Source organism: Salvelinus namaycush, chromosome 36 (genome assembly GCF_016432855.1).
Source record: "Salvelinus namaycush isolate Seneca chromosome 36, SaNama_1.0, whole genome shotgun sequence".
Lineage (NCBI taxonomy): Eukaryota > Metazoa > Chordata > Actinopteri > Salmoniformes > Salmonidae > Salvelinus > Salvelinus namaycush.
The window spans coordinates 9,388,825-9,404,494 of record NC_052342.1 but is presented as its reverse complement, the minus strand read 5'-3'; the positions used below and the strand labels follow the sequence as shown (position 1 = coordinate 9,404,494).

Below are 15,670 nucleotides of genomic sequence, written 5' to 3'. Positions count from 1 at the left end.
GCTATGCGTTCTACGGAAAATAATGAACAACGTGGAAGGTGACCTTCCACTGAGTTACATTCTTTTCCGGAGTTGATTATTCCTTTTTAACATGGCTATAAATTGCTGCTAGAAATGTGTTAATTTGCAGGTAGAAATGTGTTCAACATCCACTGAAGTACAGTAGCTAGCAAGTTAACAAGCTGCAGTAGTTGCCTTGGTAACCAAACAGAACAGACTTGCTAATGTAGTTGACCAAACCATCAGTCCTAGCTTGCTGTTATGAAAATAAAATTCAACAATGCCAATAATGTTTTCAATTAGACTTTTGCTTTCAAAAGCAGCTCAAACATAGAACTTGTCAGAATTAACTATATTCATTGAATTCTACTGTGCTGATATACCGTGAGTTATAGGGAAATAGCGCACGCTCTAGAATGCCCTTTAAGCCAAAGCATTTCTAGCTGCAAATACGTAAAATTATAGCCATGGTATAAAAGGGTTAATCAACTCGGGGCTCTATGTATTCTCTGGAAAATAATGCAACTCCGTGGAAGGTTAGTTCCACTCCTCTAGCATGTCGTGGAACACACCGTCCACGTCAATAGTCTGTTTCCATAGAATGCATAGCCCCCTCGTTGATTATCTCTTACATACAGTTGTTTTGAGTAGTACATAATTTGATTCAAATTCAATTCTATGGGTTAATCTTGGTTGCTGGTTTAACCTCTTTGATGTGCTGTATAATGAAACATTTCAGGTAATTTATGTAAAAAGGTCAGCGTATTTCAGCTGACCAAGGGCTGTTATTGGGTGGACCAAGCTCAGTTAGCATAGTGGTTTTATTACCCCTAGCCATGTGTCAGCCCCTCCCTCTGCCAATGAATCAAGCTATGATGTATTAGTGCTTTGGGGGGCCAAGAGGCTGTCTGTCAATACAGTCAAGACAAATGGCACCTCTACCCTGAATATGGCCATAACACTCACAGGGTCTACTTAACGATCACTGTTGATCTGGGACTGCCGGTCTCCAAGGCACCACACTTCTCCAGCGGTAATGAGCTGTGAACTGTCGGTTAGGGAGATGAGAAACAAACATTACCACAGAGGTTGTTAGTAGCTCCAACTGTAACGACTTTCTAATTGTAATATTATAATATAATCACTGTTTAATGCTATCCTTTTGGGGCCTTCCTTCCTAAATGAAACAATGTATTTATACCTAAGTGTTTATAGTTGCACAGCATGCTAGATTATTTTATTTCTGAGATGAAATTGCCCAAGTGTAACTGAGGTGGTTCCGGTAACCACGCTTATGTGATGAGCAAACGTATTTAACTCCGCGGGCTAACACAGAATCGTGGCGTGTAGGGGACCTGGGTGTGAAACCCAGTTGGTATCACATGCACAAGAAAGGGGCTACTTTAGGAGGCCAAAATGGCCCAGGCCTACTGAACATAGAGATTTTGTTCTCCAGTCAATGTATTTGTCTTTCAATTTTTAATGTCACATGCACACATACAGTGAAATGTATTTTCTTGCCAACTCAAAACCCAACAATGCAATAATCAATAACAATGTAATACTAGGGGGAAAAAACACATCTTAGTGGTAGGCTACAGTGAGAGGCATTTAGCTGGCTTAATGGAACTTTAAAACGATGAATTAGAAGCTGTGCATCCACAATTGTTAGTTATTTGGCCCATGCACTCCTATTATACGTTAATGTGGAGTCAATAACGTTCTATAAAGACGAGAGAGGAATGACACACTGATTGTATTGACTTGTCCTACAGAGCAAAAGCAGTAATGATTCTTTCTTCTTTTAAATGCACATCCTCCAGGGACTCCACTGATGTGTACCATGTTGACGGTCAAATTGCAGTAGAAGTCTTGTGTTTCCCCTTCATTGGGTCTGTGATGCTTTTTGCATGCCAACTTGATTTGCATAAGCGAACGGTCAGACTGCAGGATTTGTACAGGATTTGCATAGCATTTGAATGAAACGGTCACCCTGTCTTTGTTAGGGAGTGACTGTGGTTCTTTCAGCTTTTGTTCAACAGGCAACATGTCCAGTGCTGCTAAAACATGACCTATTAAAGTTAATATTATACATGATGTGTATAGCCAGAACAGTGAAGGACATTTTCTACATCTGATACAAAGTACTCAGTGTACGAGTGAAGTTTCACTAGTCAGCAAGCAATGATGGCATGATATCAAACAGCTGGCTCAAGCGCTTAGTCCAAAAACACATATCTAAATAAGATAACAATTCCTCAATACTAGAGTCTTCAAGTGGAAACATGTTTCGCTACTGTCCAACATCAAAGCATCATTTTTTTAAATTCTCTGTAGATTGTCCATGTTTAATGAGCTTGTTTTGTCAACTATCTGTTGAGCTTCCTGTTGTTATTCTTGAATTAATATATTCATAATAGAAAATACATAATATGCAATATCAAGAAGTGTAATATTGCAATGGAGTGGCTGTGTTGCTTAGGAACAGCACATGGAAAATGCTTGGAGTTGAGTGCACCATTTTTTTTGTTATTGCTTTCCATGTTAATCATAAAAATGTCTAATTCTGTATCGGTACTAGTATGATTCAGAACATTCCCACAAAACGAGTCTCTGGTCTTGGAGAGCTGCTATACCGGTTATGCCGATTTGACTTCCACCCCAACACAAACACACCTGTTGAAAAGATGAACCAATCATGGTCGTCAGGATTGACATTGACCGTTTGAATCGGGTGTGTTACAGTAGATCTTTGGAAGATGTGCATTGATTTCAGGTCACACAAGAAAGACCGAATTAGCAAACTTTTTCCCTGTCGTAGTTGTTATCTAGTCCCACTTTTTTCCCTGTTCAAACTTAAGAAAATAAAACGATAACTTGCGAGCTGGGAAAATAAGCATATTGTCTGAAGTGCATTCCGTCAATAGCACCTCTACTGGTTACCACAGTCAAAACAGTCAGCCCCTATCAAACGCTGAGCCTTGAATCGCCACTAAATGATATGTTTGAATGGATAGGGGTAGATTGTCTGTGATCGCTTGATTAGTCTGATTACCCCTCTGGCACTGAGTATCTTATTGTGCAGAGGGCCACAAACAACAGCCTGGTATTCCTAGCACTGTTTACTGTATTGAATCCTCTAGGGGATGTTTGTTTTGGGTCTCTCATCTAACCAGCATAGCATTTCATAATGTATCAGGACACACAAAGTAACAGAGGGGAAACACATATTGTACTCCGCGTTACTGTCAACATAGGCAGTAGAGTAGAATCTGGAGGCGCTTACAGAAGAACGGGGGTGACATTTGACTATTTTAAATCTTGTTTTTCCATAACAAGGCGTCTTTACACAAGGAGTTCCATGACATTGAAACGTGTGTTGTATTAATGTAATGCATTGCTGGCAGAGTGCAGTAATCAGTCTCTATGGTCTGTCGTTACAGAATATGTTCACCGTGGGCAAGGACAGTGATGACAACAGTATCTATGAGATGATGTGCACAGCAGGTGAGTGGAGGAACGATGGTGAACGATACCACATTGGATTGTTTAACCAGCTCAATGTGTGGCATGCCGTCTTTGTTTTCATATTGTTCATTCAATAGATTGTCATCCTAGCAGGGGGTCAGTGACTGACCATAATGCGGTTTCTGATTTAGTATGCCATTACGATTGCCACACTGGAAAGCGGGAATCCACCACTACATTCAGTGGATGTAATTTGATGAAAATGGGATGCACCATACTGGGTGGTTTGTGCTTGACCCTGACTCATGCAGCTATTGCTTCTCTAGCAGTAGTATTCAACCCCATATTACATATGAATATCGTTTATAAATATCTTACAGGGAATCCCAGTGCTCCAGACATTCAGAGAGAGCAGCAGGGAGAGGGGGATGAGGTGGGGGAGGATGAGGAGGACCTGTACGCCCCGCTAGGTGTAAATGATGAAGAGTATGACACCATCTTGACCTCCAGCAGCGCCGTCGTTATTGCTAACAGACCACCGGCGCCCACACCCCGGCCCGAAACCACCTCCGTCAAAGAGGACAGCACCCCCTTCATAGCTCAAGGTAGGACTAGACCGATGAACACTGGGTTGTGTTCAATAGGCACGAAACAGGAGAAAACGGATTGAGATGGAGAAGATCCGACATGATCTTTTCCAATGAGAATGGTCATTGTCTTTTTCCGTTTCAAAACTTTGAACTACATGGTGCCCTACTGAACTTGACCTTGGGTTGCTGGTATGCTTATTCTGTGACTAGCGAGTATTGCGCATGAGCAGTAGAAGATCTCAGCTAGTGCAATGCAACACGTTATTTTTGTGAACTTCAAGGGAAGTTGGTTGCTAGTTCCAGACAATTGGGTCTGATATGCACTAAATATTTCAAAGAAGTCTGGAGATTTCCTCAACCAAGAGGGGAATATGTAGCAGATGTGAAACTTGCATGTGAAGGCAAAGACAGAACTGACTGTTACAAATACACAGATCCAGATTCGCTGGCATGGGATTCTTAAATGTTCAATTGAGCTGTGTAAATAATACAAGAGGATGAAGCTACTGATCTTAAGGGTTTATAAATAATTTATGTGTTCTTGATTTCTTTCTTTCTTGTCTGCCAAAAAGACATTGCCTTTCTTTCCAGTTCCCTTTACCCTCTTTGAGCTGTGGACTGGATCCTAAACTCTCTGTGCTTTGTGGGAAAGGTGATAACTTGGTTGGGGTTGGACAGGAGGAAATGTTATGTCTTGGTCATTAGACTTTGTTGTGCACTGTAAGGGAGTCAGGCGGTGGCTGGTCCTCCAATCAACTATAAGGGTTATTTGTTCTACTTGAAGTCTCTTGAAAACATGTGATTCCATAAGCAACACTAACCGCCAATCTGCAGTAGAACAGCCCCAAAAGTATTTATCTTGTTAACGAATGTGATGTTATTGTGTGAACCACCACTTCTCCCCGATCTTTCAGCCCTACCCATAGATCCTGAAGCCTAGCAAACGCAGATTACACTGCATCACAAACGCCTCCATAACAGAAGCCCAACTACTGGGCCTGGGCTGCCATCTGCAACCAATCTGGGCCAGTCTCGGGCCAAGCCAGCAGCATCGGTCATTACACGTGTTTTCCATCGTTCATGTCCCCCGACATGAGACAACACAGGATGGGAGAGAACGCGTAGGGGGATCAAGAGATTTCCACGCATTAATACAGTGGAGTCTTTCAACCATGCACTGATCATATTGCCTCCCTCCACTAATGAATGCATCACAGTGACTTAAAGACATGTTCCGGTACTTTGGCGAATTAGAAAGTATTTGTTTAAACCTCCGGCTTTGGGCTGGATGTGTCACTGTGTAGTTCATACATGCATAATCTATGAGCAGAATTACTGCCTTGCCTCAATTAGCCACGAAATCTCTAGTTTGAAAGTGTATTTTTTTCTTGAAGCTGTGCCGTGCCATTTTCCTTACATTTTCTCCCACGTGGGCAAGCCCCCTAGCAATTTTTGAGTTCTAGCTTCAGCCCCTCGCATTGAGTGAAAGAGACAGATGTCGTGGTGCACATATGTGATATAGTACGCAATTTTCGGGGACCACTTTTGGCACGCGAGTGCAACTTTCAGAACTACTGTATACAAAAAAAGTTGACCAAATTACCAGGGAATCTCTTTAAAGAAAGTCCTGACTTAAAGAAACTGGAGGAGGGTTGGGACTTTGCCTATTGCTTCAGTGCACTGCACAGCTAGAAATAATGGACAAAGTTTAGATTTTTACCTGCCGTTCTGACTGGTAAGACTATCGTAGTCCGTATGTGGAGGAAGGATAATTAGTGTATGAGGGAGTGTCTGTATTTAAAATGGCAACCTATTTTCTGAAGAAGTGCAGAATATAGGAAATAGGGTACCATTTCAGTTGCAACCTATGAGTGTGTTAGTGGGTAGAGTACATGTGGGTATGTTTGTGTGTACAAGTGGATGGGTATATCTTCAGGAAGGAAATTAAGCTTTGAAATCTGAGGAGATGACTGGGCCAGAACCCTTAAGACGCTCCATTACCAATCACCCCTGTCAACACCATAAGTGCAGAGAAGTGACTCCCTCAGCGAAATAAAGCAACATATCATTCTAAGTACTTACTTGCAAATCGATAGCATTGAGTGTATCTTTCAGTCTGATTCAATTCAGCTTCATGCATCTGTATGTCTTTTACCAAACCTTGGAAGAAGGATATTTTATCTCAAATAAAATGTACATACTAGTACGTATTTTACTCTGTCGTTCACTTTAGAGTAAATATTATAACGTATCACTTTTTATGCAGTTGTGCAGCCTATTTGTGTACATTGACTAGTCTACCTCTGTGCTATTTGTTTGTAAATGGCGCCATCTTGTGGAATGGCGTGAAATAGTATACTCGTTAAAGGTAGTGGAGAAAAATACAGCGTTAGTATTTGTAGTGTCAGTTCATCACGTCTGTATTGTCTCTGATGGCAGTGTGTGTTTGCAGTGTTCCAGAAGAAGATGTCACAGAGCGATACTGAAACCCTGTATTCTCTACCCACTAAGCAAGGTAAGGCCAGGCAACAGTCAAAAAAGTATATTTCTGTAGGTCTGCATTGACGGCTGAATAGGTCAGTGATGCTAAGTATATGGAGCAATGTTAGTGCCATTAAAATGATAGAATTATCATTCCATAAGTATAGTCCATTGATCATTTCTGTCAAACTGGAAAATTATTTGTTATTGTACATCTGGCGGAAAGTGGTTGATTTAAGTCTCCCTGCCATTCTGTTATTCTGTAGCACGCGGGCGAGACGGCATCTCCTCCACGTACCACACATTTGTGCCCAACCAGCCGCCTGGGCTGGAGCAGCTGATTGAGCTGCAGGAGAAGGTGAAGAGAGGCTCTCTCAGTATGGACGAGGCTCTGGAGAGGTTCAGTGACTGGCAGAGGGTCCAGAAGGGAATGGACTCCATTCAACAGGTAATAATGCGGGGAAATGAGTCTGCCGTTTCAAGACCCTGCTCACTAGGAGTAGTGCCATCAATCTTAAAGGTAGACTCAATAATATGACATCCTTATACACAGTGTGACAAAGTCATACACAGCGGGCCAACTTCCCCGCTTACAGACGTCAACAACAGGAGAATACAGGACTGCAACTATTGGCTCTTTCCAAAGTGGGCATGCCTTAGCCTGAAAGTCAGTCTGTTTGTGCTATAATACATCAAGCTAGCATGCGCAAATTGTGAAATGTGAACATGACAGGTGACATAGGCTTTGAACACTACTCATTAATGAGTATATGGCATGTGTTATGTTGTGCATTACAAACCCGGGTAGTTTGGGTACTGGATGCTTATTGGCTGAGACAGCATTTCAGCCGTGTGTATATCAGATAATATACCACGGTAAAACTACTTGTTTACTGTTCTATTTATGTTGGTAACCAGTTTATAATAGCAATAAGGCACCTTGGGTTTGCGGTATATGGCCAGTATACAGTGGGGCAAAAAAGTATTTAGTCAGCCACCAATTGTGCAAGTTCTCCCACTTAAAAAGATGAGAGAGGCCTGTAATTTTCATCATAGGTACACTTCAACTATGACAGACAAAATGAGAAAAAAAAATCCAGAAAATCACATTGTAGGATTTTTTATGAATTTATTTGCAAATTATGGTGGAAAATAAGTATTTGGTCACCTACAAACAAGCAAGATTTCTGGCTCTCACAGACCTGTAACTTCTTCTTTAAGAGGCTCCTCTGTCCTCCACTCGTTACCTGTATTAATGGCATCTGTTTGAACTTGTTATCAGTATAAAAAACACCGGTCCACAACCTCAAACAGTCACACTCCAAACTCCACTATGGCCAAGACCAAAGAGCTGTCAAAGGACACCAGAAACAAAATTGTAGACCTGCACCAGGCTGGGAAGACTGAATCTGCAATAGGTAAGCAGCTTGGTTTGAAGAAATCAACTGTGGGAGCAATTATTAGGAAATGGAAGACATACAAGACCAGTGATAATCTCCTTCGATCTGGGGCTCCACGCAAGATCTCACCCCGTGGGGTCAAAATGATCACAAGAACGGTGAGCAAAAATCCCAGAACCACACGGGGGGACCTAGTGAATGACCTGCAGGGAGCTGGGACCAAAGTAACAAAGCCTACCATCAGTAACACACTACGCCGCCAGGGACTCAAATCCTGCAGTGCCAGACGTGTCCCCCTGCTTAAGCCAGTATATGTCCAGGCCCGTCTGAAGTTTGCTAGAGAGCATTTGGATGATCCAGAAGAAGATTGGGAGAATGTCATATGGTCAGATGAAACCAAAATATAACTTTTTGGTAAAAACTCAATTCGTTGTGTTTGGAGGACAAAGAATGCTGAGTTGCATCCAAAGAACACCATACCTACTGTGAAGCATGGGGGTGGAAACATCATGCTTTGGGGCTGTTTTTCTGCAAAGGGACCAGGACGACTGATCCGTGTAAAGGAAAGAATGAATGGTGCCATGTATCGTGAGATTTTGAGTGAAAACCTCCTTCCATCAGCAAGGGCATTGAAGATGAAACGTGGCTGGGTCTTTCAGCATGACAATGATCCCAAATACACCGCCCGGGCAACGAAGGAGTGGCTTCGTAAGAAGCATTTCAAGGTCCTGGAGTGGCCTAGCCAGTCTCCAGATTGAAAGTCCGTGTTGCCCAGCAACAGCCCCAAAATATCACTGCTCTAGAGGAGACCTGCATGGAGGAATGGGCCAAAATACCAGCAACAGTGTGTGAAAACCTTGTGAAGACTTACAGAAAACGTTTGACCTCTGTCATTGCCAACAAAGGGTATATAACAAAGTATTGAGAAACTTTTATTGACCAAATACTTATTTTCCACCATAATTTGCAAATAAATTCATGAAAAATCCTACAATGTGATTTTCTGGATTTTTTTTCTCATTTTGTCTGTCATAGTTGAAGTGTACCTATGATGAAAATTACAGGCCTCTCTCATCTTTTTAAGTGGGAGAACTTGCACAATTGGTGGCTGACTAAATACTTTTTTGCCCCACTGTACCACGGCTAAGGGCTGTTCTTACACGCGACACGAAGCGGAGTGCCTGGATACAGCCCTTAGCCATTGTATATTGGCCATATACCACAAACCCCTGAGGTGCCTTATTGCTGAACTATGCCTTGTTGTATTATAACATGGCTGCTGTGTCTAATGGATTGTAACTCCACAGGAGAAACTACGCCAGCTGAGGGCGAGTATCATCAACAACAGAGAGGACGATGAAAGTGTCTATGGTAACCGTTTTCTACACTGAGTATACAAAACATTAAGAACACCTGCTCTTTCCATGACATAGACTGACCAGGTGAATCCTGTAGAAGCTATGATCCCTTATTGATGTCACTTGTTAAATCCACTTTAATCAGTGTAGATGAAGGGGAGGAGGCAGGTTAAATAAGGATTTTTAAGCCTTGAGACAACTGAGACATGGATTGTGTATGTCTGTCATTCAGACTGGGAATAGGCAAGACAGAGATTTAAGTGCCCTTTTAAACGGGGTATGGTAGTAGGTGCCAGGCGCACCGGTTTGTGTCAAGAACTGGATTTTTCACACGCAACAGTTTCCCGTGTGTCTCAAGAATGATCCGCCACCCAAAGGACATCCAGCCACAACTGGGAAGCATTGGAGTCAACATGCGCCAGCAACCCCGTGGAACAGTTTTGAGACCTTGTAAAGTCCATACCCCAACGAATTGAGGCTGTTCTTTGGGAAAAGGAGAGGGGGGTGTTTACGCATAATTAGGAAGATGTTCCTAATGTTTGGTGTATTCAGTGTATACATAATTCTGACCGTAACGTTCCAAACGGATTTCCTTTTTTGATGAGAAGAGCAAAGCAATCCCCACTTGGGGGATAGATACTGTATGGGATCATTACCTTGACGTCTAGCAATGAGCTTACAGCTTACATAAGCCGTTGGAACAACATATATCAAGGGATCTGACATACTTTTGACACAAACAGTTGCTTAGTTAAGCTAGTTGGCAAGCTAGCTAGTTAACTGTTTGTGGCCTGAGTTACAATATTATGTAAGAGCTATGAAGGCCACCTGCGTTAGAGATGTCTCTGCAAGTCCTGCAGAAGATTAGGCAGTCCTTACACTTCTAATTGAAGTCCCATTGGGTACACATCAAATGACGCCACCCTTTGTAATAGAAAGAGTTTGTAGTTGTAATTCCCACAGCTCATCTTGATGATGGTGTTTCGTCTCCAAATGAGAATCTTGGCAGAGTTCATTTTTACATCTCTTGATAAAGGTGACATTGCAGAAAGAGAGTAGGGAGCCACATGCAGTACAGTAACAGAGGCTTATCAACCCTTTCTCTTCTCTCTCCAGATAAAATCAACATCATCCATCACACACCCAGTAAGTCCTTGAAGACCCTTCGTATTCAGAGAGCGCGAGAGACTGGTGTCTTCTGTTTGTCTTTTCATTCCCTGCCTCAGTTTCTCCAGTAGTGAAATGTTTGTCCCAAAGGAACAGTTGGCTAGATAAACTCTTCTGAACAGTTTGCTCAGAAGGCTGTAAAGTCCCCAAGGCTGTGGCTTTGATGTTCTAGGTTCCATATTGCTTGAGATCTATTTCTTCGCTGTAGTTGCTATGGTCTGTCTAAGTATACCACCACTAGTAAGTAGTTCAGTCTTAAAAGCGAATTTATAACATCTGGTTTATAATTGCATTCTGAAGCCCTCCATGTTCTGTGATCACCGTGAGTGCAAATATAAACGGATCAGCTTGAGAGAAGGCTGGGTAATGTTCAGTGGGCAGAAAATGGGCGAAAACATTATGAAACTGAGTGAAACAGGGATGCACTTCACCATATTACCATCATTTTTTTTCTACATTGCGCCCTACTGAACGCGACCCTGGTGTTTTGAAAGTCTGACAGCGGACTTAATATGATGTCCCTGTTGACTTCTTCCTCTTGGTTAGATGTGACTGTGAATGAATGTCGCAGAGGAAGCCAGCCGGTGGAGACTGACTTTTACAGCAAACCACTTAAAGGACAACATGTAAGTATATCATGTGTTTGTATAGGCTCTGGTCAAAAGTAGTCCACTATGTAGGAAATAGGATGTCATTTGGGAGTCCACACAGTCCATGTGTTTACGTCTGTGTTGAAAATCCAACATGTCCGATCCCGGGCTATGTCACAGCCGTCCGTGACCTGAGGTCCCATAGGGCGGCTCACAATTGGCCCAGCGTCATCCGGGTTAGGGGAGTGTTTGACCGGAGGGATTCCCTTGGCTCATCGCGCTCTAGCAACTCCTTGTGGCGAGCCGGGTGTCTGCACGCTGTCTTCAGTTGTCAGTTGCACTGTTTTTTCTCTGGCAAATTGGTGCGGCTGGCTTCCGGGTTAAGCGAGCAGGTGCTAAGAAGCAGCGCGGCCTCCCGAGCCCATTGGGAGTTGCAGCGATGAGACAAGATCGTAACTACCAATTGGATATCACGAAATTGGGGAGAAAAAGAGGGTGAAATTCCAAGGAAATATATAACAATAAATACAATTTAAACATGTCATAATGAAATTTGGTTATATATTTTCAGTTCTTGTTGATAGAAATATGGTTAGCCATGGCTTTCATCTTTAAAAAATGACTGATTTAACTATCAACAAGAACTAAAACAGCTTTAGTAATTAATATGCTTACTTACCTTCACCATTTGTCTGTTTTCCAGAAGAAATTTGACTGAAAAGCAAATGTACAACACTTGGACCTCAAAAATATGGTTAGCCATGGCTTTCAACTTTAAAAAATGGCTGATTTAACTAAGGTCCAAGTGTTGTACATTTGCTTTTCAGTCAAATTTCTTCTGGAAAGCAGACAAATGGTGAAGTTAATTAAGCATATGAATTACTAAAGCTTTTGCAGTATGTCACCTTTATTTAACTAGGCAAGTCAGTTAAGAACAAATTCTTATTTACAATGATGGCCTACCCCGGCCAAACCCGGACGACGCTGGGCCAATTGTGCGCAGCCCTATGGGACTCCCAACCACGGCCGGATGTGATACAGCCTGGATTCGAACCAGGGACTGTAGTGACGCCTAGTAGTAGTACAAGCTCAAAATAATGACTTCATTAATTTATTCATATGATTTATATTAACGATTTTCCATACTCTTATAGGTGCCATCAAACAAGAAACAAGACATTTAAGTTATTTGTCATAATCTCATCCATTCTGAAGAACCAAGCTCTTATAGATAGAAATGAATATGTCTATGTCCTGCATCCCTATAAGATATCGATACATGGTAAATGTAACGTGATAAAGATGGCCATATCCGTTATACGACTATGTTCATTAAGTTATTAAGTTCAAATTAAATCATTTTATTTCACAACGTCATGCAATTGTATCTGGGGTGTATAACTCATACAGTCTATGTGGTTATACTGTAGGGGTATGGGGTAGGTCATTTCCTCATTCTGTCTGTGTTACATACATACTAAATGAACACAACTCACCTACATAATATAGGGTACTATACAGTTTGCTCAGGATTTGTACCTTATTAATCAGTTGAATGGGTTGTGCTAGGTTTGCAGGGCATAATAGTTCATAAGAAGTCCTACTCTGCCCTCTAGTGGACAAGGAAAAACCCTACACCTTCAGACTGTTGACCTCAACTCCTGAGGCATTTCTAAGAGATATTCTTCAAGGTTCTATGTGTATCATTAGTATGGCGGTACATATCACAAAGTGAGCCTATATGCTCATGTGATCTGGTTCCTCTACTCTCATATTTTTGTGCAGGTTGAACACAAATGAATGAATGCAGAAATAGGCAACAGTAACAATCACATAAAACATGTAGTCATTAATTTGGAGTAGGGTGAAGTTACCCAAGATGCTGATCTTGGGTCAGTTTTCCATTTCTCCAAATAATGGTTAAGGTTTTAGGGGAGGGGAAGCTGATCTAAGATCTGTACCTAGGGGAAACGTCACCCCAAAGTCATCCATCTATACAAGGGAATAAACCGCCTCCGTCCAGCTGCTTGCAGTACAGGAATCTGCCTTCAGAGGGCAGCATCACAAAGCAGTGATGTACAGGTTTATCACTGGTCCAAGACTATGATTGAATATAATTCATGTTAGTTGTAGATGTTTGGGGCGGGTAATCTGATAAACCTCGGAGCCATATAAGATTTTAAGGATTTTATTATTGTATGTGATGGTGACTATTGACAGAAAACTGACGTTATTGTACCAAAGCACTGGTTCATTATCACTGCCACACAATACAGCAGCCGGAATGGGTCTAACAAAAAATGTCTTTTGTAGGGAATTTTACTAATACAGGGCAAAACACAAACCTCAAGCTTGGGCCGAATTCATCAGGGAACAAGGCGTAACGTTCAGATAGAAATGTAATATATAGAACAAATATGTCCCTCTGACATGTAGAATAAGGAATCACGTATGTTCCATTCATTGCATTTCTATTACAACGTTCCACAACGGTTGTCTGCTGAATTAGATTCCCTTGTCTAGAAACCCTGGCATCAGTCAGAGCTGTTTGCCAACCAAGCAGCTGGGTACACGCTGGGTGCCATTCTCCTGATCAACCATGCTCTTTGTGAATAATATGTATTAAAGCCCATCATTCCATCTTGGTCCTGCCAGTTAGCCCTTTGGAGATAATCCGGCTCAGGCTGCAGGACCCCGTGGAATCGGAGGCATATGTTTGTCTGTCACCTGCTGAGCATAGTTCATTCGGTCTTCCCTGTCAGGGCATGGTGGTGGAGATGGCCCTGGTTCATCATGCATAAATGTTTCATGCTGCACAGCTAGAAAAGAGGAAGCTTCTTCCAGGAGCAGGTTAGCTTGTGTTCTGTCAATGTCTTTCATTTTGTTTATGTGACAGTGTTTTGATCTCTAATAATAAAAATGTTGCAACACCTCATTTTTACCCGTAACTTTAGCCTGAATAGGGTGAGACTTTTAGCGCACACACACTTTCCTGTGACTGTTACTCCCCCTTGGGTTGTTTCTCTGGGCCATGGCAGGATTAAAGCTGAGGATTGAGCACAGCTGCAACCCTGATAAAAATCTTGCAATTTCACAGTCAGTGGCATTCTTTCATCCCCTAATCCACACAACACATACGGCATACATGAACCCCTTACCAGGAAGAGAACAAGCTGCTCTGAGCAGCATCTCCGGTTCGGGGTGACGCCTTTGATTTGGGATAGAGCCATGGAGTAACCCCCAGCCACCGTAAATTGAAGAGACTTAAGTCAGGAGGTGTGCTGTTTATTTGGGCGTCTTGAAATAGTAGGTGTCCGGCCCCAGATGTGTACAACTGAAGAGTCGTGTGTCTATGTCGCTGTCCGGACCAGGTGTAGACTACTGTAATTAGGTTGGATGTGAATCGTATTGGGTTTCATGACAGCTGCAGAGACTTATCTGGTTTTAGAATATGTTTTTTTCAACCTCATTGACAATTTGGAATTATCTTTTGAGCTACACTACCTCGTTGGGGGTCAACGGCTAGATCCCTGCCTTTCTGAATCCCCACCACCAAGCAGCCCTCTGTATTATGCCAACTCTCCCTTGTCTCTAGGGCATGGTTCATCCCTGGCAGACACAGTGACATCCATCTGCCAAAGGGCACAGGTACATAGTCATGTGCCATTGTCCTGCCACCGTCTGTTTGATCAGGGGCCTCTGGGCTCGACGCTCCGTAAGGGGCCCCAGGGGCCTCACACCAGCCCCACCAGCGGCTCTCTCTTTTGAGGCTTTGGACAGATTAATAGTTCCTCCTCTGCTGAGGCCTTTGTGAAGCAGCGCCCAGGCGTGTTCAAGCTGTTGGAGTAGCGGGGAGGCCAGGGGTGGACGGGACGGGCCTGGTGACGAGACGGGTTGGCTAATTCCACCACAGGTCAGCTCATCTGAGGCGGCCGGCTCTGCATTTTCAATGAAGTGGAAAGGTCACATCCGCACTGCCTGACACTGGGGAGGAAGAGCTCAAAACCTTGCATTGACAGGATAATTAGGTTAGTAATTCTGCCATCGCAAGGAAGGAATGCATTGACGTCTCATATGTGCTTCTCACAAGCATTAGCAGGGTTCTCTATAAGAACTACGTTAATTATTCTTCCACACGTGCAATAATGTACTGACTCAATGTCCAACTAATCGTGTGCAAGATGGTGGCCCATGTGGTGATTATGGTGATTTCTCAATCACATTGAGGGTGGGAATTATGTGGTAGAAAAACAACTTCAAATGCAATGGACTTTATGTTGATCATTTTGAATGTGTGTTGTTTGTTTAGGTTTATCTTTGGATGCCCGGATTTCTGCCCAGAGCCCTGGTTTGGACTTGGGTATTATTTGTACACACCAGACCACAGCTGAACAATCAAATAGATACGCCACCACACACACAAACGCAATGATGTTTGCCAGCATCGCAATCACGATTAAAGGGTCACTTATATGACTAACAACATTCTGGCAATTTTCTCATAGGCCTATATGTAGAATGAAATTTGCCCATAGGCCTATGCAGACTGCATTTTAACCAGGGGGAGCACTGTGTTCACACAAACTCATCACCAAGGTGAGCAATTAGTATTGTGG

At 42.6% G+C, this 15,670-nt stretch overlaps 1 protein-coding gene across 1 annotated transcript in view; it reads left to right on the top strand.

Annotated features, from left to right (window-relative positions):
• LOC120030227 (B-cell scaffold protein with ankyrin repeats-like) overlaps positions 1–14,822 on the top strand; it is a 37,131-nt gene extending 22,309 nt beyond the window's left edge. Inside the window, exons 8-13 of the mRNA XM_038975572.1 lie at positions 3,444–3,507; positions 3,849–4,073; positions 6,511–6,573; positions 6,806–6,987; positions 9,247–9,310; positions 14,650–14,822. Of these exons, the coding sequence (XP_038831500.1) occupies positions 3,444–3,507; positions 3,849–4,073; positions 6,511–6,573; positions 6,806–6,987; positions 9,247–9,310; positions 14,650–14,822 (771 nt within the window). The remainder of the gene's footprint in view (positions 1–3,443; positions 3,508–3,848; positions 4,074–6,510; positions 6,574–6,805; positions 6,988–9,246; positions 9,311–14,649) is intronic.
• The last annotated feature ends 848 nt before the right edge of the window (positions 14,823–15,670 follow it).